Source organism: Hemiscyllium ocellatum, chromosome 3 (genome assembly GCF_020745735.1).
Source record: "Hemiscyllium ocellatum isolate sHemOce1 chromosome 3, sHemOce1.pat.X.cur, whole genome shotgun sequence".
In the NCBI taxonomy this organism is placed as follows: Eukaryota; Metazoa; Chordata; class Chondrichthyes; order Orectolobiformes; family Hemiscylliidae; genus Hemiscyllium; species Hemiscyllium ocellatum.
Window position 1 is genome coordinate 101,734,215 of NC_083403.1, and position 26,597 is coordinate 101,760,811.

The following is a 26,597-nucleotide window of genomic DNA, read 5'->3' on the forward strand; positions in this document are numbered from 1 at the left end:
AAGATCAGAGCCAAAGGCTCCAACACCTCCTAGCTTCCCAGAGAATCCTCAGATAAATCTCATTCGACCCAGGGGACTTGTCTATTTTCACTCCTTCTAGAATTGATAACATATCTTCCTTAATAACCTTGATCCTTTCTAGTCTAATATCTCATATCTCATTCTTCACCTCTACAATATTCTCCTTTTCCTGAATGAAAACTGATGAGAAATATTTATTTTCACCTCTCCGATATCCCCAGCATCCACAAGCAACTTTCCACTCCTGTCTTTGACTGGCCCTGTTCCTACCCGAGTCATCCTTTTATACCTCATGTACCTATTGGAAGTTTTAGTGTTCTTCTTTATTCTACCTGCTAAAGACTGCTCATGTCCTCTCTTGCTAGTCTTAACTCTCTCTTTAAATCCTTCCTAGCTAATCTGTAACTCTCCATCGCCTCATCTCAACCATCTTATCTCATTGTCACATAAGCCTCCTTCCGCTTAACAAGAGATGCAATTTCTGTAGTAAACCACAGTTCCCTTACCTCATCACTTCCTCCCTGCCTGACAGGGACATACCTATCAAGGACATGCGATATCCATTCCTTAAACCAGCTCCACATTTCGATTGTCCCCATCCCCTGCATTCTATGCATCCTAAGTCTTGCCTAATCACGTTATAATGACCCTTCCCTCATCGATAACTCTTGACTGTGGCGTGAAACTATCCCTTTCCATCACTAAACTAAACATAACTGAATTATGGTCACTTTTCCACTTTATTCCACTTTAAAGTGAAGCACATAATTTGAGGGTTTCCAAACTAGCACAGATTGAAGATTGCTTGGCAGGCACAAACCAGAGATTATACAAAAGTGTACAAAGTTAAAAATCACACACCACCTAGTTATAGACCAATAGTTTAATTGGAAGCACTACCAGATGAAGGAGCAGCACTCCAAAAGCTAGAGCTTCCAATTAAACCTGTTGGACTATAACTAGGAATTGTATGATTTTCAACTGTGTACACCCCAGTCCAACACCGGCAGCTCCCAATTATGCAAAAGTGAGTCTTGTTCAGCAAAATGTGATGAGTAGAGTCCCATTGGTCTGCACTGGCGCCTCAACATTTTACAATTTATGTCAATAACTTAGATGAGGGTAGCAAGGACACAATAGTGAAGTCTGCAGAAGAGACAAAGAGAAGTAGGAAAGCTTGTTGTGAAGAGGAGATAAGAATGTTGCAGAGCAATATGCACAGGTTGAATGAGTGACCGAAAATCTGGAAAATGGAATATTAATCTGCAAAAATGTGAAATTGTTCACTTCGGCAAAAAGAATGAAAAGAGCAGTGTATTATTTAAACAGAGAATGATGGCAGAATTCTGAAGTACAAAGGATCCTATATGCTCTGGTCCACGTATCACAAAATGTTACCAGGTACAGCACATAGTTAGGAAAACAGATACTACACTATCCTTTAGTTTGCATGGAACTTGTAAAGACCATGTCATTTTAGTTTGTGTTTTTAAAGACCATGAATTGAAATGAGAAAGCGCTGTTTTAAAGCCAGTGTTTGAACAGGCGCAGTGTGTTTTGAAGGCAAGATAACCTTACATTCATGCTAGATATCATATAAACAACCAAACAATTATTCATTGAAATTGCATTGTAGACTATTTGGACCTGTGTGAGTATACTGATGCTGGTTTTGCTGGCTATGAGAAGTTGATTGGTTCTCGGACTTATGACCAGTTATCAATGTGAGAGATCTTTTTGCCTGTGATTGGTTTTCAGATGACTGAACAGCTTGCAGCTGAGAACAAGTTATAAAGAAAGAGAAGCGTTCAGTTTTTCCACAATTGGGAATGGTCTTTCTGATCTCTGCAGTCAAAATTCACTGTAATCCTCAAAGAAAAAGTTTATCTTTCCTGCAACTGTTATTGTAAGCTGTGACTTCTAACTGATAAGTCAGAGAGTTTTTATGAGTGAAGCAGCCACCGTGTGTCTCTTACCAATTAATGAAAAAATCCTGAGAAGTCATGTGCTGGCTTGCAGAAGAGTCATAAGGATCAGCTCAACAACAGAACCTGGGAACAATAACTATTGGCCTGTCTTTCCATTTTTTTGCCATTTATCTGTAGTGATTATAATGAGGTCAGCCAGGTGAACTTCATAGAATATGAGTTCCCTGCTTGGGGCTGTATATCTGGTCCAGTCAGAGAGCCCAGGCTGACAGATGTAAACTGAAATATCAGAGGCTCTGCTCACTCTAAGAGTTGGCTCTGAGGAAGTTGGATCAGTGTCAAAGACTCTCTAGATATAAAGAAAAGGTGGTTTGGTGACAGGATACCTTTGTAGAGTTATTTCAGTAGTGGCGAGAGAAAAGCACTCTCCTGAAGAAATTTGCTTACAACAATCGTCTTTGAGTTGGGGTAGGCATTTCTGGCATTACGCTGTTATTTGGGAAGCTTGACTGTTTCAATCCGCTGATGACGACTGGGTCCAATATGTGGGAAGAATATGTTATGTTTTCCAGGGAAATGACGTTGGGAAGATGAAAAGCAATGGGCTATTCTGCTCACAGCTTGCTGACACACAGCATTTTTGATTATCAAGAGCCTAACTTTCCAAGGAAACAGATTCTAAACCTTGCAAGAGTTGGCAGATTTAGTTTAGGAATATTACAACCTGAAGCCTCCTCTAATTCTGAGATGTTATCGATTTTATTGGCAATTCAAGAACCAGGGGAATCCATATTAGGATTTTTGATGAGGTTAAGATGTCTGGCAGAGGTATGTGACTTCGGGTTAACCCTTGATGAGGTGCTGAAAGACTGTTTGGAATGTGGGGTAAATGATGTAACATGCAAAAGTGTCTACTAGCTAAAGCTTAACTCGACTTCAAACAGGCACTACAGCTAGCTTTATCATTGGAAAATATGACAAGTGATCAGGAACTCTAGGTCAGCCCACAGCAAAACCCCAAAGCAAATCCAAGCTTCAGCGATACAGTTAATCTTTTGTTCAAGATCTGGGCCAGTAAGCCATTGCTACCAGTATGCGGACTCGAGACAACTAAATGGTCCCACAAGACCTACAAGGAGTAAGAAAACACATAGGCCATAGGTGTACACCCTGGAAAGTTCACCCAGATCTGACTTGGAACAGTTAAATTGCTCAGCAACATTCAAATCATAACCAGTCAAAATAAATGCCTGATTAAATGGTCAACCGATTCTAATGGAGATTGATACCAACTCAGCTGTTTCAATGATTGCAGAACCAGTCTTTAATAAAATTCACTCTGGATGCCATCCCTTAAATTTGCGCAAGTCCTTGGCTAAACTGAGAAGGTATATGAGGCAACCTTTACAGATTAAGGACCTAACTTTGGTTCCTGTATCTTTTAAGAAGCAGCCGGTTCAATTGTCACCGATTGTAGTAAAAGGCTCGTGCTCAAGCTTGAAGGAGTGAAATTGGTTGAGAAAAGTTCACCTGGTTTGGCTCAACATTTTTTGATTAGAAACTGGCTGCTTGAGTGAAAACCTAATTAAATGCCTGGAGGTTTTTCAGGAAGGTCTGGGGAGTATCAAAGGAGCCGTGGCCACCTTGCATATTGACCAGGAAGCAATTCCATGATTCTGCAAGGCCTGCCTAGTGTCATTTGCCTTATGGGCAAAAATAGAGACAGAAATGAGAAGGCTAGAAAGTGAAGAAATCATCAAACCAGCCCAGTTTGTAGAATAGACAGCATTAGTCAAACTAGTTGTGAAGCCCTACAGGTCAGTTTGTCTTTGTAGGGATTTTAAACAAACAGTAAAACACTCTTCACAACTGGATAAGTACCCAATTCCTCACATAGATGATTTGCATGCAAAGCTGGCAGGGGACTGTCTTTCACGAAGCTGAACTTGAACTGTGCATACTTGTAGTTGCAGTTGGATGAGGATTTCCAGACATGTGAGACTGCCATTTGGGATATCGTGAACTTGTGCAGTTTTTCAGAGCACATTGCACATGGTCTACCCAGGTCGCCATTTATTGAGATGACATGCAAATAACAGAAAAAGCCAATAAGGAGCACTGATAAAACTTGGAGATAGTCCTTAGGTGTTCTTCCAGGTGGGTGTATGCCTTAACAGGGGACTATGTGTGTTCCAGCTACTCCAAGTGACCTCCTGTCGTTACAGAGTTGACAAGACCAGGTTACACCTGTTGTAAGATAAAGTGAGGTCAATCAAAGGTGTTCTTGCTGTCACATCTGTACCAGAGCTAAGGTCTTCCTTGAACTGGTGAATTACAGGTACACAATCCTTTATCTAAAATCCGAAAAGCTGTGAAATCCAAAATTTTTCCATGGAATGTGGAGTGTCATTTTGGTGTACAAATAGGCGACCCAACTCCACACCCATTTGAACCATGTTACTCAGATGTGGCATGGCAGCATGGTCCAGCACTGGCAAGTGTCAATTGTGTCTCAGCGCTTGTACTATTCACAGAGACTGCTGTTAGGTCATTTCTTTTATTTCACTATGAAAATGTCATTTATTTTGAAAGCTGAAAAATTCTAAATTCTGAAAAACAACTGGCCCCAAGTATTTCGGATAAAGGATTGTGTACCTGTATTACGTTGCTTCCATCCTGGCTCCTTTGCATCAACACTTAAAAAAGTATCAGTCTTGTAAATGGTCATGTAGCCATGGGGTAGCTTTCATGGAAGTTGAAATGTTGGTTCACAATGATCCCAGAGGAGAAAGTGAGGTCTGCAGATGCTGGAGATCAGAGCTGAAAATGTGTTGCTGGAAAAGCGCAGCAGGTCAGGCAGCATCCAAGGAGCAGGAGATTCGACGTTTCGGGCATAAAAGAAGGGCTTATGCCCAAAACGTCGAATCTCCTGCTCCTAGGATGTTGCCTGACCTGCTGCGCTTTTCCAACAACACATTTTCAGCTCACAGTGATCCCAAGCAAGTTTTGGTATTGACATGTGATGCCTCCCAGTACAGTATTGGGATAGTATTGGCTCATAGGTGAGCCAATGGAGAGGAACACCCAATAGCATATGCATCCAGGACTTTGGCTTATGCAGAGCTTTTTTATACACAGATGTATTTGGAGTAGGGATGTTCCACTTTTAAGGATGTACATCTGTAATAATGGACCACAAAACCATGTTAAGTCTACTTGAGGAGGATACCACAGTGCCTCCCATAGGTTCATACTGAATCCAGCAGTAGGCTCTAATATTAATTATACTATGTTTAATTACAAGTTGGAATACTGTCTGGAAGGCCAAGTAGCAAATGCGCATGCATTGAGCTACCTCTCACTGGCAGATACACCATTGGTGTAACCACCACTGGAAGAGTCTGCAATGGTTTTAAGTTTTCTGGATACATTTCCAGTCACAGCTGACAATACCAGACTTTGGACACAAACAGACCTGGTCTTGGCAAAACTGAAATAGCTGGTGGCAATGTGTGAAGCCAAAGAGCCATCACAATCAGAATTAACACCTTTTGAACCCGGAGAGACCAGATCACAGTCCAGGATGGCATACTGTTATGGAGAGAAAGATGATTGTCCTGAGCAAAGGCCACTGCCTGATACTGGTTGAACTCTGTCAGGGTCATCCAGGAGATTCCAAAGTGAAGGTGTTTGGGTCCAAGATTCAATGCAGACATAGCTGCATTGATAGAGCAGTGACCAGAGTGCCAACACAGACTAAAATTGCTGTGAACAGCTCCCCCACATTCATAGGAATGGCTGGGTGACCCTGTGCATTGGATATGCAGGTCCTTCCATGGGCTCAATCTTCATTGTCATTGTGCACACCCACTCAGTAGTTGAATTAGTAGAATTCATTAATCAAATACAGAGATAACTATAGAAAGTCTGCATGCATATTTTGCAATATACAGACTCCCAGAAGTGTTGGTCACAGGTAATGGGCCATTGTCTGCAGGAGGAAATTTGAGAATTTTCTGTAATTAAATGGTACTGGTATCACAAAGCTAGTCCTTTTTTTCTTAAAAGCTGTTCCTTGGCTCCAAGATACACTGTCCTTGATTTTTTTTTCAGAGGGGTAATAAACCAGGCCGGGTTCCGATCAGACTGGTTTGGCACAGAGATGAAAAAGATTTTGAGAGGAATTTTTTAATATATAAACAGATGAACCTTCAGGGCAAAGTGGTCATGTTTTAGAAGTGACCTGTGGAATGAAAGGGAAGTGGTCAGCTCTAAATCTGAGCAGTTTAGTTCAGTCAAGAACTGGTTGGGAATTCAACAGTGAGCTATGTGGAAACTCTCTCTTCTCTCCCTTCTAACTTTAACCTGTAAACATCTGACACTTTTTTTGTACTGTGTTTGAAAGGGGGTTTGCTTGTTGGGACAGTGTGTATATTCGGAACAGCATACTTCAGTCTAGTTTGAATCTACTGAGTTCTGTAGGGGTTCTTTATTCTGTTCTTCATATTTCATTGTGTAATTTTGTGAATACATTTTTTGTCTGTTTTAAACCTGGTAATCAACCTTGCTAACTTACTCCAGATAATTTTCATTGTACACTTACCAAAACAAATTGCAAAGTTACTGTCTGGGCTGCTTGCTTAAAAATGTTTTGAGTGATCTGGCCTAGTCCATAACAGATTGGGGTCTCTTTGCGGGATTTTAAGCAGCGGTTGGTAGGTGCTAGTGTCTTTATTTCGGGTATTGGTTTGGTTGAATAGACAAAGCTTGGGATATTAATGGCTCTTTCAGTTGCCAAAAGTTTTCAGGATGTGGATGCAATGACTTTGGAAGTATTGCAAGAAGTGAATAAGATCAAGCTGCAGGAATTAATAGAGAAGCTGGAATTGGAACTGCCTGCTTCTGTGAGCAAAGGAGAGAGATAATTACAGCAGTAGCTCAACAATTAAACTGGCTGGAGAAACCACCAGAATCTATTGAGAAGCAAGAATTCAATTGCAAATGAAGCAGCTCGCGTTAGAGGCGACAGATAAGGAAAAGGCAGCAGAAATGAAACAGTTTGAGTTACGATTAAAAGAAGAAGAGAGGGAAAAAGAGAGAGCAATAGAAGGGAGGAAAGAAGAGAGAGCAGCAGAAGAGAAGGGAAAAATAGAGAGCAGAGAAAGAAAAAAAGAGAGCTGATGAACTTCAAAACCTGACACTTAAAAAGGAAAGTCAGCTTAAAAAGCTGGAGATAACGGCTGAGGGTGGAGTCATAGAGATGTACAGCATGCAAACAGACCTTAGGTCCAACTTGTCCATGCCGACCAGATATCCCAACCCAGTCTTGTCCACCTGCCAGTACCTGGCCCATATCCTTCCAAACCCTTCCTATTCATATACCCATCCAAATGTCTTTGAAATGTTGCAATTGGAATAGTCTCCACTGCTTCCTCTGACAGCTCATTCCATACACAAACCACCCTCTGTGTGAAAAATGTTGCCCCGTATGCCTCTTTTATATCTTTCCCCTCTCACCCTAAACCTATGCCCTCTAGTTCTGGACTCTCCCACCCCAGGGAAAAGACATTGTCTATTTATCCTATCCATGCTCCTCATGATTTTGTAATCCTCTATAAGGTCACCCCTCATCCTCCGACAAAATAGGAAAAAAAGCCCTAGCCCATTCAACCTCTCCCTATCGGTCAAATCCTCCAACCCTGGCAACATCCTTGTAAATCTTTTCTGAACCCATTCAAGTTTCACAACATCTTTCCGATAAGAAGGAGACCAGAAATGCACGCAATATTCCAACAGTGGCCTAACCAATGTCCTGTACAGCCACAGCATGACCTCCCAAGTCCTGCACTCAATACTCTCTCACCAATAAAGGAAAGCATACCAGATGCCTTCTTCACTACCCTATCTACCTGTGACACCACTGCCAAGGAGCTATTAACCTGCACTCCAAGGTCTCTTTGTTCAGCAACATTCCCCAAAACCTTACCATTAAGTGTATAACTCCTGCTAAGATTTACTTTCCCAAAATGCAGCACCTTAACATTTATCTAAATTAAATTCCATCTACCGCTTCTCAGCCCATTTGTCCATCTGATCAAGATCCCGTTGTAATCTAAGATAACCTTTTTCGCTGCCCACAACAACGCCAATTTTGGTGTCATCTGCAAACTTATTAACTATACCTCTTATGCTCACATCCACATCATTTATATAAATGATGAAAAGTAGTGGACCCAGCACCGATCCTTGTGGCACTCCACTGGTCACAGGCCTCCAGTCTAAAAAAACAACCCTCCACCACCACTCTTTGTCTTCTACCTTTGAGCCAGTTCTGTATCCAAATGGCAGTTCTCCCTGTATTCCATGAGATCTAACCTTGCTAAACAGTCTCCCGGGCGAACTTTGTCGAATGATTTACTGAAGTCCATATAGATCATGTTCACCACTCTGCCCTCATCAATGCTCTTTGTTACTTCTTCAGAAAACTCAATCAAATTCGTGAGACGTGATTTCCCACACATAAAGCCATGTTAGCTATCCCTGATCAGTCCTTGCCTTTCCAAATACATGTACATCCTGTCTCTCAGAATTCCCTCCAACAACTTGCCCACCACTGAGGTCAGGCTCACTGGTCTATAGTTCCCTGGCTTGTCCTTACCACCTTTCTTAAACAGTGGCACCATATTAGCCAATCTTCAGTCTTCCAGCACCTCACCTGTGACTATCGATGAGACAAATATTTCAGTAAGAGGTCCAGCAATCACTTCCCTAGCTCCCCACAGAGTTCTAGGGTACACTTGATCAGGTCCTGGGGATTTATCCATTTTTATGCATTTCAAGACATCCAACACTTCATCCTCTGTAATATGGACATTTTTCAAGATGTCACCATCTATTTCCCCTACATTCTATATCTTCCATGTCCTTTTCCACAATAAATACTGATGCAAAATGCTCATGAAGTATCTCCCCCATCTCATAAAGGCCACCTTGCTGATCTTTGAGGGGCCCTATTCTCTCCCTAGTTACCCTTTTGTCCTTAATGTATTTGTAAAAAGCCTTTGGAATCTCTTTAACTCTATTTGCCAAAGCTATTTCATGTCCCTTTTTGCTCTCCTGAATTCCATCTTAAGTATACTCCTACTGCCTTTATACTGTTCTAAGGATTCTCTCGATCTATCCTGTCTATACCTGACATATGCTTCCTTCTTCTTCTTAACCAAAACCTCAATTTCTTTAGTCATCCAGCATTCCCTATACCTGCCAGCTTTTTCTTTCACCCTAACAGGAATATATTCTCGTTATTTCATTTCTGAAGGCTTCCCATTTTCCAGGCTTCCCTTTACCTGCGAACATCTGCACCCAATCAGCTTTTGAAAGTTCTTGCCTAATGTTGAGCCCGGTTAAGTTTCTGGTGAATGGTAACCCCCCCAGAATGTTGACCATGGAGATTCAGTGATGGTAACACCATAGAATGTCAAGTGGCAGTATTTGATAGTCTCTTATTGTTAAATGGCCATAGGCTGGTGTTTGTTGGTGCAAATGTTACTTTCCATTGTCAGCCAAACCTGATGCCATGAGACATCATGGCGTTACAGTCTATGTTGGGGAATCCCTCTCCACTGTATATCACAGTGGCATAATTTCTGCTGGGTCTGTCCTGTCAGAGAGCAAGGATGTGTCCAGGGATAGTGATGATGGGGTTTGTGAGATATGATTCCATGAGTATGACTAAGTCAGGCTGTTGTTTGATTAGTCTGTGAGACAACTCTCCCAGGTTTGGCACTAGCCCCCTCTTGTTAGTGAGCAGATTGACAGAGCTGTTTCTGCTGCTATCGTTTCCAGCGCCTCGGTCAATTCCAGGTGGTCTGTCTGGTTTCACTTCCTTGTTGAGACTTTGCAGTGATTGATACAACTCAGTGCTAGGCCAATTCAGAGCGCAGTTGAGAGCCAACGACAACGCTGTGAGTTTGGAGTCACATGCAGCCACACCAGTTGAGGATGGAAGACACCAGTGAGCCAGATGAGTTTCTACAATAGTTTCATTCGTCATCAGTAGATTCTCAATTTTTTTATTGGAATCAAATTCCAAAATCTGCCATGGTGGGATGTGGACTTGGGTCCCAGAAAATTAACTGACTTTCTGGACTAACATTTGTGCAATAATAGTACTAGACCATAGTCTCTGCCCATTCATATCTCCAGTAATCTCTGTGTTTGATTCAGATGTCCAGCATCCGCACAATTTAACTTTTATAACAACTCCTAAAGGTTGGGTTAGCCAACCAAATGCTCTCAGGCTTAGTGAGGAAGAGAGTGAGGATGAACAAGCCCCTGGTTGTCAAAAGCCTAGTGAGAAACTGTTTAAGTATGTTCAAGCATTGCCCTAAATTTGATGAGAAGGATGTGGAAGCCTTTTTCTTCTCATTTGGGTAAACAAATGCAGTGGCCAGTGGCAGTGTGGGTTTTGTTGATCCAAAGGAAACTTGTAAGTAAGGCTAGTGAGGTATTCACATTACTATCAGAGGAGGTGTCTGGGGAGCATAAGGAGGTGAAAAAAGCCATTTTAAGTGCATATGAGCTTGTACCAGAAGCCTATAGAAAACGTTTCAGGAATCTAAGGAGGGACGCTGGTCAACCCTATATTGAGTTTGAAAGGATCAAACAGAGTAATTTTGATATTTTAAAGAGCTTTAAAATATTGAGCAAACCTATGATGCCCTTAGAGAGGTAATTATTTTGGAGGAATTCAAAACTTCATTGCCTGAAGTCGTGTAAACTCATAGAGAAGAGCAGATCATTAAAATTGAAAGGTTAGCAGCTGAAGTGACTGATGATTATGAGCTTGCCCATAAAACTGGTTTGGCTTCCAGAATCAATTTCAGTCCATGAGGGATAGAAATTGCGGCAAAGAGAAATCCTCACATGGAAAGGGAAACGTAGATCTCAGTGAGGATCATAAGGATAACTTATCACAGGGTTAAAAAAAAACCCTTGAGGGGGACAAAGAAGTTAAAAAGCTCCAGTGTTTTCATTGTAATAAAGTGGGCCACACAAAATCACAGTGTTGGCGGGCTAGGAGAAAGCCAGATGTAGGAAAACCAGACAAGCCTGGAGGTTTTGTTGGACTAGTAACAAAAAGCGCGAGGGAAGTTAGACAACTGCCTCAGAATGTACAAGATTATCAGAGATTGATTAAGGAGGAAGTGCCAGATCTGCTTAAAAAATATACATGCAAGGGTAATGTTTATTCACATAGACCAGGAGGAGTAGGTAAGGAGATTACAATGTTAAGGGACACAGGATCCTCTCAGTCTGTAATGCTGAAAGATGAGCAGATATGCACTCCTGAGGGACATTGCCAAAAAAGGTACTGGTAACAGGAATTCATGGTAAGATAAGAAGTGCTCAATTATGTAAAGTGAGGCTAAAGAGTCCACAGAAGAGTGGAGAATTGTGGTACGAGTACTGGATACATTCTCAGCTCCAGAAATACAGTTTATCCTTGCAAATGATATAGCTGATTCACCAGTAGGCGTGCTGCCTACTCTAGTTGAAAAGCCAGCGGAGACGCAGGCAACTGAAGACATGAAGGATGTTTATCCAGGCAGTTTCCCTGATTGTGTGATCACAAGATCACAGAGACACAAGTTGAAGCAGGAGAGTTCAAAAGGCACAGAAAAGGAAGCTGACATAGCTTTATCAGAAACCTTCTTCGATCAGACAAGTGGCACAGAGAAGGTACAAATCAGTAAACGTGCAAGTATCTTTAGCTGTGCGACACTGATTGAATTACAGTAGAAAGATGAGAACTTAGAACAGTTATATTAGAAGACATTTACAGAAAAGGGAAAGTGAATGCATTCCTGCGTGTTATACTTAACAAATGATGTCTGAATGAGGAAATGAGGACCATCATTCATTCAAGCAGATGAAAAATGGGCGGAGATTCATGAAATTGTTTTGCCAGTAGGGGAGAGAAAGGAGGTGCTGCAAGTGGCGCATGAGCTACCACTTGGAGATCATTTTGGGGTGAGGAAAACACAGGCTAAAGTACAAAGACATTTTTACTAGCCTGCACTACACAAAAATATAGTTGAATTTTGCCAAACGTGTCATACATGTCAGCTAATCCAAAACCACCAGCAGTAATAAAACCTGCACTTTTAATACCTATTCCAGCATTTGAGGGTCCTTTCACAAGAGTCTTGATTGATTGCGTAGGTCCCCTACCTCAAACAGAAAGTGGGAATACATACTTATTAGCAATAACGGATATGTCAACGAGATTTCTAAAGGCAATGCCATTACGCAACATCACAGCAAAAAGGGTTGTAGAAAAATTACTTACGTTTTTTACTAGATAGGGACTGCCAATAGAGATCCAGTCAGATAAAGGATCAAACTTCACATCCAAACTATTTAAGGAGGTTATAGATAACTTGGGAATAAAGCAATTCAAATATACTGTGTACCATTGAAATCGCAGGGAGCACAAGAGACATGGCATCAAACACTGAAGACCATGTTGCGGGCTTACGGTCAGGATTATCCAGATGATTGGGATGAGGGAATTCTGTTTGTACTTTTTCGATCAGAAATGCACCGAATGAATTGACCAAATTCAGTCTTTTTGAATTAATTTTTGGACATGAAGTCAGAGGACTGTTAAAACTGATTAAGGAGAAATTAATGTTAAAGTTCAGAGACCACCCATTTGGACTATGTGTCAAATTTTAGAGAATGATTAATTAGATTTGGAGAGTTGGTTAGATAGAATTTAAAAGTATCACAGCATACAATGAAACAGAAAGCGGATAAGAAATCATAAATTCGCAATTTTGCAACTGGGGATAAATTATTGAGTTACCTTCCACAAGAAAATCAAAATGACTTGAAAGAGTTATTACTATCAGATGGGGAGATTTTTTTTTAAAACTTAGATTCCCTATAGTGTGGAAACAAGCCCTTCGGCCCAACAAGCCCACACCAACCATCCAGACCCATTTCCTTCTCACTAATGCACCGAACCTATGGGCAATTTAGCATGGCCAATTCACTTAATCTGCACACCTTTGGACTGTGGGAGGAAACCAGACCAAACCCATGCAGACACCTGGAGAATGTGCAAACTCCACACAGACAGTTGCCTAAGGCTGGAATCGAACCTGGGACCCTGGTGCTGTGAGGTAGCAATGCTTAACCACTGAGCCACCATACCACCCTGTGGAAATAACCTGGAAAGGGACTTCAGTAAGGTGTTCGACAAGGTACTCTGTGGGAAACTGGTTAGCAAGGTTAGATCTCATGGAATACAGGGAGAACTAGCCATTTGGATACAGAACTGGCTCAAAGGTAGAAGACAGAGGGTGGTGGTGGAGGGTTGTTTTTCAGACTGGTGGCCTGTGATCAGTGTAGTGCCACAAGGATCGGTGCTGGGTCCTCTACTTTTTGTCATTTACATAAATGATTTGGATGCGAGCATAAGAGGTACAGTTAGTAAGTTTGCAGATGACACCAAAATTGGAGGTGTAGTGGACAGCGAAGAAGGTTACCTCAGATTACAACAGGATCTTAACCAGATGGGCCAATGGGCTGAGAAGTGGCAGATAGAGTTAATTCAGATAAATGCGAGGTGCTGCATTTTGGGAAAGCAAATCTTAGCAGGACTTATACATTTAATAATGAGGTGCTGAACCTTGGGATGCAGGTTCATAGCTCCTTGAAAGTGGAGTCGCAGGTAGATAGGATAGTGAAGAAGGCGTTTGATATGCTTTCTTTTATTGGTCAGAGTATTGAGTACAGGAGTTGGGAGATCATGTTGCGCCTGGACAGGACATTGGTTAGGCCACTGTTGGAATATTGCGTGCAATTCTCGGCTCTTTCCTATGGGAAAGATGTGAAACTTGAAAGGGTTCAGAAAAGATTTACAAAGATGTTGCCAGGGTTGGAGGATTTGAGCGGTAGGGAGAGGCTGAACAGGTTGGGGTCTTTTCCCCGGTGTGTCGGAGGCTGAGGGGTGACCTTATAGAGGTTTACAAAATTATGAGGGGCATGGATAGGATAAATAGACAAAGTCTTTTCCCTGGGGTGGGGGAGTCCAGAACTAGAGGGCATAGGTTTAGGGTGAGAGGGGAAGGTATAAAAAAGACATAAGGGGCAACTTTTTCACACAGAGAGTGGTACTTGTATGGAATGAGCTGCCAGAGGATGTGGTGGAGGCTGCTACAATTGCAACATTTAAAAGGCATTTGGATGGGTATATGAATAGGAAGGGTTTGGAGGGATATTGTTGGGGTGCTGGCAGATGGGACTAGATTGGGTTGGGACATCTGGTCGGCATGAACGGGTTGGACCAAAGGATGTGCATCTCTATGACTATGGCTCTAATTGTGCATGATGTAGATATAGGAGATGCAGTTCTGATTAAGCAACGTCTTTAGAGGCATAGCCCTCTAAAGATGGCACAGGTTCAGAAGGAGATAGAGCACATGTTCCAAGATGGCATAATCGAAGTGAGTTACAGTGACTGGAGCTCACCCATAGTCATGGTGCCAAAGCCAGATGGTACCCAGTTGTGTGTGGACTATTGGAAAGTCAAAGCCATTGCAAAGACTGATGCATGTCCAATTCCATGGTTGAAGGACTGTGTCGAAAAAGTGAGACAAGCAACTTACATTTCTAAGTTGGACTTGCTCAGAGGCTACAGGCAAATACCTCTGTCAGGGAAATCAAAGGCGATTTCGACTTTTGTAATGCCACATGGACTACATCAGTTCAAAGACATGCCATTTGGTATTAAAAACACTCCAGCCACATTTCATAGATTGACTAATAAGGTCATTGCTGAATTACCTAACTGTGTGGTGTTTATTGATGACCTGGTGATTTTTAGTCACTGACGGAAGGAACATTTACAGCATTTAACGGACTTGTTTGATCAACTTCAGAAGGCAGGCTAAAAGTGAATTTGCCAAAGCCCAAGTCACCTTCCTGAACCATGTTATTGGACGTGGACAAATGGCCCCATGAGATGCAAAAATGAAAGTAATTGGGGAATTTCCCACACTGTCAACAAAAAAAGCAGTAGTACAGTTGAGTGGATTTTACCAAAAGTTTATGCCGAACTTTAGCAGTGTGGCTGCTCCACTGACTGAATTGTTAAAAAAGGGCAAAAAGTATCAGTGGACAGCAGACTATCAAAAGGTATTTCTAGATTAGAGTGGTGCTGGAAAAGCACAGCAGGTCAGGCAGCATCCAAGGAGCAGGAAAGTTGACATTTCAGGCAAAAGCACTTCATCAGGGCAAAAGCCATTCCTGATGAAGGGCTTTTGCCCGAAATGTCGATTTTCCTCTGATGCTGCCTGACCTGCTGTGCTTTTCCAGCACCACTCTAATCTAGCCTCTGATCTCCAGCATCTGCAGTCCTCACTTTTGCCCTGTCAAAAGGCACTTGACAGCCTAAACACTGTGTTGACCACTACCCCAGTATTAGCCACACCGGATTACACGAAGTTTTTCAAGGTGGTTACTTATGCCAGTGATGTGGATGTCAGTGTGGTGCTCCTGCAGGAGGATGATGAAAGAATAGAAAGACCCATCGGGTATTTTTCCTGGAAGATGAATGTTCGTTAACAGAAATATTCAACACTGGAAATTGTGACTTTATGCTTGGTATTGGCAATACACCATTTCAGTGTTTATATTACCAGCAATGCATTGGAGACAATCGTATACACTGACCTTAACCCATTGACATTTGTGGAAAAATTTAAGGACGAAAATGGCAGACTAGTTAGATAGAGCTTGTGTTGCAGCCATTCAATTTGACAATTGTGCATGTGGCAGGTCGCAAACATGTGATTGCCGATGTGTTATCGAGACTCGAATGAGAAACAGAGGCATTCAGTGGTGTGTGTTCCACAACCTGAATTTGCATCTGGTTGTGCATGTTTTCATGTTAATAGTTAGTATTGTGTATATGTGTGTTTAGACTACTAACTGGGTTTTTGAAGGGTTAAAAATGAAGCCATCTTTTGGTATTGATAGTTCATTCTTTTTAAGGGGGAAGATGTCACAAAGCTAGTCCGTCTTTTTCTAAAAGCTGTTCCTTGGCTCAAAGATACTCTGTCCTTGTTTTTTTTTCAGAAGGGTATTAAATAGATGAGACTTAGGACAAAGTGGTCATGTTTTAGAAGTGACCTGTAGGTTAGGAGTTCAACAGTGAGCTGTGTGGAAACTCTCTTCTCTCCCTTCTAACTTCCTATAAACATCTGACCCATTTTTGTACTGTGTTTGAAAGGGGGTTTGCTTATTGGAACTGTTGTGTATATTTAGAACAGCATACGTCTGTCTAGTTTGAATCAACAGAGTTCTGTAGAGGTTCTTTATTCTGTTCTTCATGTTTCATTGTGTAATTTTGTGAATAATTTTTTTGTCTATTTTAAACCTGGTAGTCAACTCCGCTAACTTAATCTGGGTAATTTTCACTGTACACTTACCAAAACAAATTACAAAGTTATGGTCTGGACTGGCTGCTTAAGAATGTTTTGAGTGGTCTGGCCTAGTCCATAACATTGGTCATATAAGAACAACTCCAAACTATCCATCGTCCACTGGTCTGACAGAAACAGCAGTCCAAACTTTGAAGGCAGCTTTAACAAAACAGCTTCACTAGATACCATACTTTCCTGGTTCCTATTTGATTGTAGAACCACCCCTCATGCAACTACAGAGATAGCTCTAGTAAAGTTGCTAATGGGGAGAAGATTCTGTACCAGGTTAAATGTGATCTTCCCAGACCTGACAGACAGACGATGAAATGGGATCAGGAAAGCCAATGTTGGACATAAGATTCCAGTAAGTGAGAGAGACAGTTTACTTCAGGGATCAAAGTTTGGTGTAGGAGCCACGGAAATGGCCTGGCATGGGTAAGAGATACGGTGATCATGAGGACAGGGTCAGTGATGTATAAAGTTCAGGTAGGTGTGACAATCCTGAATGTGCATGTGGACTGCATCAAAACCGCAAATTCACAAATAATGTAGTAGCAAATATGCCTGGCTCCTCAACTGCCTTTCCAGCTTTTCCAGAACCCCTGGGTTTTCCCTCACCATCAAGCACAGACAATACCTTGGAATCTGAGATGGACACGATGAATGCCGTTACCTCGACACCTGTTCCACCTGAAGAGGAGAATGAATTTCTTCTGAGACACTGCAAGTGCAAGAGGCGAGCTACTGTGTGTTACAAAGCACCTGCATCAGATGCACAGTTAGTGGAACATGACCCTGTGTTAAAACACCCTCAGAGGAGCTACAAAGAAAAGAATCTACATCCTCAGGCTTAGAGCAGTAGGGATGTAGTAATTGCACCAAGGTCAGCCAGGTGAACATCATAGTATATGAGTTTCCTGATTGAGGCTAGTTAATCTGGTGCAATTATGGAACTCTGGCTGACAGATATAAACAAGATTGTCACCCGGTACAGAGGAGGGAGGGCAGGTCTAAAGACCTCCTCGTGGGTCTGCTCCTGAGCCTGGCCAAACTGGCCATAAACAGGCCCAGGCAGCGGGCCGTGGAGGGGGTCGTTAGGGCCGAGTGCCTGCCCCTCTTCTGCGGTTACGTTAGGGCCCGGGTGTCCTTGGAGAAGGAGCACGCGGTGTCCACCAACACCCTGGAGTTGTTCAGGGAGAGGTGGGTGCCGCAGGGAGTGGAGTGCATCATTTCCCCCTCCAACTCTATTTTGATTTAGTCCCTGCCCTCCCCTTCACTGTTTGTTCACACAGCATTGCCCTTTGATGTGAAGGGCACTGCTTGTCACAGGCCACTCGGGTGTTTTCCTTCTTTTCCTGGTGGTGGATATTGAATAAAGATTTGTGCACTTTGCGTCTCTCACTGTGTCTCACAACTACACACACACACCATGGGTGCTGGGGATAAAAAAATAAGCACTACAAAAAAAAAATAAACAGGAGGGTGTGAAGGGCACTGCTTGAAGAAGAAAAAAAACCAACAAGATTGTCACCCGGTACAGAGGAGGGAGGGCAGGTCTAAAGACCTCCTCGTGGGTCTGCTCCTGAGCCTGGCCAAACTGGCCATAAACAGGCCCAGGCAGCGGGCCGTGGAGGGGGTCGTTAGGGCCGAGTGCCTGCCCCTCTTCTGCGGTTACGTTAGGGCCCGGGTGTCCTTGGAGAAGGAGCACGCGGTGTCCACCAACACCCTGGAGTTGTTCAGGGAGAGGTGGGTGCCGCAGGGAGTGGAGTGCATCATTTCCCCCTCCAACTCTATTTTGATTTAGTCCCTGCCCTCCCCTTCACTGTTTGTTCACACAGCATTGCCCTTTGATGTGAAGGGCACTGCTTGTCACAGGCCACTCGGGTGTTTTCCTTCTTTTCCTGGTGGTGGATATTGAATAAAGATTTGTGCACTTTGCGTCTCTCACTGTGTCTCACAACTACACACACACACCATGGGTGCTGGGGATAAAAAAATAAGCACTACAAAAAAAAAATAAACAGGAGGGTGTGAAGGGCACTGCTTGAAGAAGAAAAAAAACCAACAAGATTGTCACCCGGTACAGAGGAGGGAGGGCAGGTCTAAAGACCTCCTCGTGGGTCTGCTCCTGAGCCTGGCCAAACTGGCCATAAACAGGCCCAGGCAGCGGGCCGTGGAGGGGGTCGTTAGGGCCGAGTGCCTGCCCCTCTTCTGCGGTTACGTTAGGGCCCGGGTGTCCTTGGAGAAGGAGCACGCGATGTCCACCAACACCCTTGAGTTGTTCAGGGAGAGGTGGGTGCCGCAGGGAGTGGAGTGCATCATTTCCCCCTCCAACTCTATTTTGATTTAGTCCCTGCCCTCCCCTCCACTGTTTGATCACACAGCTTTGCCCTTTGATGTGAAGGGCACTGCTTGTCACTGGCCACCCGGGTGTTTTCCTATCTTCCTGGTGGTGAAAGTTGAATAAAGATTTGTGCACTTTGTGTCTCTCACTGTGTCTAACACCTGCACACACACACACACCATGGGTGCTGGGGAAAACATAAGCACTACCTCAGTTAGGCGGTAGTGCAGGGGTTAAGGAAAGAAAAAAAAACAAAAGAAAACAAGATTGTTACCCGGTACGGAGGAGGGAGGGCAGGTCTGAAGACCTCCTCGTGGGTCTGCTCCTGGGCCTGGCCAAACTGGCCATAAACAGGTCCAGGCAGTGGGCCGTGGAGGGGGTTGTGAGGGCCTACTGCCTGCCCCTCTTCTGCGGTTACGTTAGGGCCCGGGTGTCCTTGGAGAAGGAGCACGCGGTGTCCGCCAGAACCCTGGAGTTGTTCAGGGAGAGGTGGGCGCCACAGGCAGTGGAGTGCATTATTTCCCCCTCTAACTCTATTTTGATTTAGGCCCTCCCCTTCACTGTTTGATCACACAGCATTGCCCTTTGATGTGAAGGACACTGCTTGTCACTGACCACCCGGATGTTTTCCTATCTTCCTGGTGGTGGAAATTGAATAAAGATTCGTGCACTTTGTGTCTCTCACTGTGTCTCACACCTGCACACACACAACATTGGTGCTGGGGGTAAAATAAACACTACCTCAGTTAGGCGGTAGTGTGGGGGTAAAAAAACATTTTTAAAAATAAACAGAACATAGATCACACAGCATTGCCCTTTGATGTAAAGGGCACTGCTTGTCACTGGCCACTCGGTTGTTTTCCTATCTTCCAGGTGGTGGAAATTGAATAAAGATTCGTGCACTTTGTATCTCTCACTGTGTCTAAAAAAAAACAAATAAGCAAGATTGTTACCCGGTACGGAGGAAGGAGGGCAGGTCTGAAGACCTCCTCGTGGGTCTGCTCCTGGGCCTGGCCAAACTGGCCATAAACAGGTCCAGGCAGCGGGCGTGGAGGGGGTCGTTAGGGCCGACTGTCTGCCCCTCTTCCGCGGTTACTTTAGTGCCCGGGTGTCCTTGGAGAAGAAGCATGCGGTCTCCATCAACACCCTGGAGCTGTTCAGGGAGAGGTGGGCACTGTGGGAATGCAGTGTATTATTTCCCCCTCCAACTCTGTTTTGATTTAATCCCTGCCCTCCCCTCCACTGTTTGATCACATAGCATTGCCATTTGCTGTGAAGGGCACTGCTTGTCACTGGCCACCCGGGTGTTTCCTTTCTTCCTGGTGGTGGACATGGAATAAATATTCGTGCACTTTGTGTCTCTCACTGTGTCTCACACCTGCACACACACGTCGTGGATGCTGGGGAAAACATAAACACTACCACAGTTAGGCGGTAGTGTGGAGGTTAAATAAAAAAGAGGAAAAAAAGAGAAATTAAAAAAAGGAAAAAAAACAAGGGTGTCAAACATCCTGTTCACTCTGAGAGCTGGCTCTGCGGGAGCTGGATCAGTGACAAAGACTCTCTATGTGTAAATAAAGGGCAACTTAGTGACAGGATGCCGGCTTCTGTGGGGTTATTTAACCTACCACACTTCCAGGCAATGCGTCCCAAACTAGAAACTCTTGCCCCATAAAAATGTTTTTTTATGTGTCATATTTACTTATTGTGTTAATCAGTTTCAAGCTTGTTCCTGTTCTTTGTTTGAGTCAGAGCTAGTTCTCCCTGACTACCCTATCCAGACCTCTCAAAGAAAAAGAAAGAAACAAGATTATCAAGGTGGACGCTGTAGGGAATGGAGTATATTATTTCCCCCTCAAACTCTATTTTGATTCAATCCCTGCCCTCCCCTTCACTGTTTGATCTCACAGCATTGCCCTTTGAGAAGGGCACTGATTGTCACTGGCCACTCGGTTGTTTCCTTTCTTCCTGGTGGTAGAATATAAATAAAGATCTACGCACTTATTGTTTTTCACCGTGTCCAACACCTGCACACACACAACATGGATGCTGGGGAAAAATAAGCACTACCGCTGTCAAACAAAAACAAGACTGTCAGAGGTTCTGCTCACTCTGAGAGCTGGCACTGAGAAATCTGGATTAGTGTCAAGGACTCTCCATGTGTAAGTAAAGGGTGACTTTGTGACAGAATAAAGACCTCCCTGGACTTATTTCACAGTCCATATCCTATTTTACTCTATATGTTTGTCTGAGTGTAAGAGTACATTTATAAGTGGATCAGAGTTTTAATTAGTTTTGTATGTCAGTAGTTTATAATTGTTTAGCTGTAGTTAGAGCCTATTTACTTGTAAGAAATAGTAATTATTGATAAGTACAAAAACCTGATCCATAGCTTTCTTTCAATTTGCTTCTGAAGGTCAGGTAAATTGAGGAACTTTACATACCTAATAAAATCTTTAATTTTTTTAATACAACTCTGAAAATAGCAGGGCTTGATTTCTAGTGTGCTACCCCAGTAAGTCATAACAAATTGAACACACTTTCTCAGTACAGTTGGCCAGATCTGATATCTTGGCATCCTTTGTCAGTTAACAGGATATCTTCCACCATCCAATCCATCAGTACTTCAGGTCACATAAGGTGAACTGAGGCACTAACTTGCCTTTCTGAACCAAGTGTTCCAAAATTATGATGGAGTCATGCAAAGTGAGGGCCATTTCCTGGCTTGCAGTGTTTGAAGTGATATGTAACTTTAAATATTGCACTCGCTGCGGGAATGCAGAATTTCTCAGCAGTAGAAGGCCTTTCTGATTCTCCTGCTGTGTGATTCTGCAAGATGCGGGGGAGTGGTAAGAGTGGTTGTTTGTATCAGAAAGGTCGCCATGAACCACGGTAGACCAGATGTCATGAATCTGACTCAAGAAACGTTTTTCATAAAAATGGGAAATTCATCCCAGTGTGGCAAATTATATCGGTAGGAGTCCAGTAATTTCTTTTCTAAAAACACCTGTTTCTTACTTTTTTAGGGAGAACCTGGAGAGGTCGGTCACCCAGGATTAGATGGAATAGCAGGAATGCCTGTAAGTATCTTTAGAGCATACAGATTAGAAATTCAAATCATAAGTAGAATATACTGCTTCTTTCCTCAGATACCATCAGCATGAAATTGACCTCCAATCATAGCACAAGCTGAACAGTGCTAAGTCATCAATCTGTTTTATATAACATTTAATTTTCATGCTGATTTTAGAATGAGCTGCCAGTTCATTATTGTCCATTTTGATATGGCCACCAAAAAGCAATTCTAAACTTCACCTCTACCCAGCCATATAAACCTCCATTACAAAGAATTATTTTGAAATGCATTGACTTTTGCTGTGAGCGTCAGTGAGTCAGCTATTTTGAACTCACAAAGTGGATAGTAATTTAATCTACTCTCTGGAGGTACTGGCTAAGGAAAGGTATTGGCCAGAATATTCAGTAATCAATCAATTTTTCTTCCAAATATAGCTAAAGGATTTTAGTGCCTACTGTAGAATTTTAGATCAGGCAGATTGCATTAATCAGTACCTAAAAAGTTAGATACTGTGAGGTTTGAACTTCAGTGTCTGGTTTCATGACTTAAAATAACCAAAGACTGTAAGAAGAAAATGGTGTCAATTGAAAACTTCAATCCACAAAATGTTGGTTAAAAACTTGGGTAACAGTAGAATCTCATAGTAGAAATGGAATCTGATTTTTCATTCATTAGAAAACAGTGACTTTCTTCTGACATTTACAGGAAAAATGTGCTGTCAATCAAAGCCCATTATGACAGAATGGAAGAACATACGAGTAAAGAATAGGAATAGGCTATTTTGCTTTCCGTGCCTTCACTGTGACTTAATAAAATCATGGCTCATTTGATTGTGGCCTTGACTTTGCTTTTCTGCCTTTCCACCATAGCCACTGACACCCTTGTCACTAAATAGTTTATATGCAGTGACCTACCCTCCATTGTTCTTTGGGGAAAATTGAGCCTCTGAGAAAGAAAATAAAATCAATTTTAAATGGAAGACCTCAAACTTTCAACCTGTACTCACTAATTCTTTTCTCCCTCACAAGGGAAACCTTCCTTGCAGCATTCATCCTATTCAGAATCTTATATATTTCAATAAGATCACCTCTCATTCTTCTATATTCAGATGGCTGTCAGCCTAATCTGGTCAACTTTCCTCATAACATCTTCATCGTAGCCAACAGTTGTACATTCCATATGCCACTCATAATGCAACTATTTGTTTTGAAAAAAATGGAGACAAAAGCTCTGTATGGCATTCCACATAAAATCTCACTAAAACTAGCGACACTTACCTGCTCCATTTGTTTCCCTTTGCTGTGGTTACCAGCATTCTAATTGCCTTAAAAGTCTCCTGATATACCTACCTACATAGTGACCTACAGACCCCTCTGTATAAAAGAAATCTATTGTCTGTCTCCATTCAAATAACATACTAATTCTACTCTTCCCATCGAGCTCACGTTATCCCACCTTATTTCCCAACTGCCAATTTTTTCTCAGTTATAAATGCATTATATCAACATGCAATTTACTGTCCTACCTATCAGCAGCCAGTTTAACCCTTATACATTAGGACTCTTAAGTCATTGACAAAGATAGTAAAAGGTCATGGTGCTAAATCCTGTGGCATTCCACCAGCTCAGATTGCCAACCTGAGAATAACTCATTTATCCCAAATCTGTTTCCTGTTAACTGAATTCTTATTTTGTGCAGTAATCTTTGTTTTGGACCTGGTCATACCCCCTCAAAATATTTTAAGAAGGTAGCCCAGATCCTAACATTTCCAGTTGTTTTTGGCAGATGTGACATGGATGTTCTAGAAGTAATGCAGCTGGCTAAACCACTCAGCATGAAGCAGAACAGAATCTACCGTACACATGAGCAAAAGAAAACAGAATTTAGAATAACAACTATTTGAAAACCCAGCCAACACAAAAACACAACTTAACGAAGAATGTTTGTCATTTCCTACAACATCCCCATAAACACACCCCTTGGCAAAACAAAATCCAAAAGTGAGTTCTTATAGGAGAGATGTCAGAGAGAGAGAGTCAGCCAGAACACTTCTGTTGAATCAGGGAAGCTTTTGTTCCCCAGGAGCTTTCTTTGACCAACAGCTTCAAACTAAACCAAAGTAGAAAAATCCCTGAACTGGGAGCACTGGCCACTTCCCTTTCATTGTACAAGTGTTTTTAAAAATATCAAACCTAAAAGCCCTTTTCCCTGATTGTTGCCTTAGGCAGTATCTGTTAATCATTATTAAACTAGCCAGTTCAGACATATCAGCACCTCTGCCTTTATGACCCCTCTCAAAAAATAACAAGGGCAACATAACCTTAAAGGAGCAGCATCATCACACCTTTTATGTAAAACTTAATTGATTACATTTTGACAATCCAAGGCAACTGCACCTACAGATTCTCCTTTATCTACATAGGTTGTTACTTTCTAAAAGACTCTAATGAACTGATGAAACATAATCAACCAATCAATGAAAAATTAATCAATCAAGTAAACTAGGGACTTGAGCTAGTTTGATTAAATTTGTCTCATTTGTGACGACTCTGGGAATAGTGGGACTGGATTTCCAGTGCATTACCACAGTGAGTAATGACATGGGGAATAAGTTATCAAAAATAAGGAAACAAGCATGTAGGCCAATTAAAAGATACTTTGCATCTGTATGCACTGTGGAAGATGCAAGGAACATCCCAAAATTTGTTGTAAATCAGGAAATGGAGTGGAATTAGGAACTCTTGAAAACTGTTCTCACCAGTGATCTATACTCAGCAAATTGTTGAAACTGAGACTGAAAGCTTCATGGGTCCTGATCATCTTCACCCTAGAGTCTTAAAATAGATAGTGATATATTTGTTGCACCGGTTTAATTTACCAAAATTCTGTAGATTTTGTGAACATTCCATGAGAATGGAAAACAGTGAATGTTATTTCTTTATTCAAAAAGGAAAGGAGAGACAAACTACAGGCTAGTTAGCTTAACAGCTGTCATAGGGAAAAATTTAGAATTCATTATTAAAGATGCTATTGGTAAGACCATTAATAAACTTCAAAATAATCAGGTAAAGCTCACATAATTTTGTGACACACAAATCATGTTTCATAAATTAATTTGATTTCTTTGAGGAAGCAACGTGATGTTTTTGTGCAAGGGAAATCATGTCTCACAAACCTGATTAAGTCTTTTGAGAAAGCGATGAAGAAGATTGATGAGGGCAGAGCAGTAGACATTGTTTATTTGGACTTTAGTAAAGCTTTTGACAATGTTTCGCATCTTGACTAATCAGTAAAGTTCGATCACATGGGATTCAGGGTGGGCTTGCCAGTTGGATACAAAATTAGCTTAATGGCAGGAGACAGAGAATGGTAATGGATGGTTGTATTTCAGACTGGAGGCTGGTTACCAGCAGTGTTCCACAGGGGTCTGTGCTGGCTCCACTTTTGTTTGTCATTTATATAAATTATTTAGATGATAATATAGAAGGCATGGTTTGTAAGCTTGCAGATGACACCAAAATTGGTGGCATCGTGGACAGTGAAGATGGTTACCTAAGATTACAAAAAGGTCTTGATCAATTGAGTCAATGGACTGTGGAGTGGCAGGTAGTGTTCAATTTGGATAAGTGCGAAGTGTTGAATTTTGGTGAAACAAACAAGGGCAGGATTTAGACAATAAAAGTAGGGTCTTGGATAGTGTAGAACAGATAGACCTAGGAGTTCAGGTACATAATTCTTTGAAGTCTGCATCACATGCAAACAGAGTGGTTAAGAAGGCACACTTGCCTGCATTGCTCAGACCTTTGAGTAGAGGAGTTGGGATGTCATATTGAGTTTATGCAGGACGTTGTGTAGCTTCTTCTGGGATACTGTGTGCAGTTCCATTCGCCCTCTTCTGGAAGGACTTTATTAAGCTGGAGAGGGTTCAGAAAAGATTAACCAAGATTTTGCCTGGAGTGAAGGGTTTGAGTTATAGGGAGAGGCTGGGACTTTCTCCACTGGAGGATAGGAGGTTGAGGGATGACCTAATGGAAGTTTATAAAATCATAAGAGGTATAGATAAGATGAATGGTAGGTGTCTTTCCCTAAGATAGGGGATTTCAAGACTAGGGGGCATATTTTTAAGGTAAGAGGGGAAAGCAACCAATATATTGAAAGACCCCTCCCACCAGTTATATTCAGCAGAAGATACAAATGTTTGAATATACACATTACCTATCATTACTGTTAACAGTTTCATCCACAGTTGTCCAAAAGTTCACTTGGTCGATACCGAACATGTACAAGGTTGTATAATAATCTTCGCAATTTTACATCGACAATTCTCTAGAATCTTCCACTGACTATCGAATCTTATAAATGATACATTGAATTGGGTAATAAATCAGCAATACATTTTCATAGGTAATTTGAGGTAATTATATAATTTCCACAGAAAATACTGTGTGTGGACTGGTTGGGCTGAAGGACCTGTTTCCACACTGTGGGGGATCTAATCTGTTTACTTTTCTTGGTGACAATTGTGATGGGGCTGACATTTCTCACAAAGCTGAAGAATAAACGGAACACTCCAACTCAGGAACTTCTATATTACTAAAAATGTTTTATGAAATATATTTTAAGAAATTTAGCACTCTGAAAGTAGTCTTTAGATCATTGAGTATCTCAATATATTATTTCATCTTCATTGAAAATTTTGCTTTTAAGAATGCTTAATTGAACACCTCTGAAAT

The 26,597-nt window shown here is 42.0% G+C and overlaps 1 protein-coding gene across 1 annotated transcript in view; it reads left to right on the forward strand.

The window, feature by feature from the left end:
* col21a1 (collagen, type XXI, alpha 1) overlaps positions 1-26,597 on the forward strand; it is a 457,104-nt gene that overhangs the window by 220,727 nt on the left and 209,780 nt on the right. Inside the window, exon 17 of the mRNA XM_060854885.1 lies at positions 21,815-21,868. Within this exon, the coding sequence (XP_060710868.1) occupies positions 21,815-21,868 (54 nt within the window). The remainder of the gene's footprint in view (positions 1-21,814; positions 21,869-26,597) is intronic.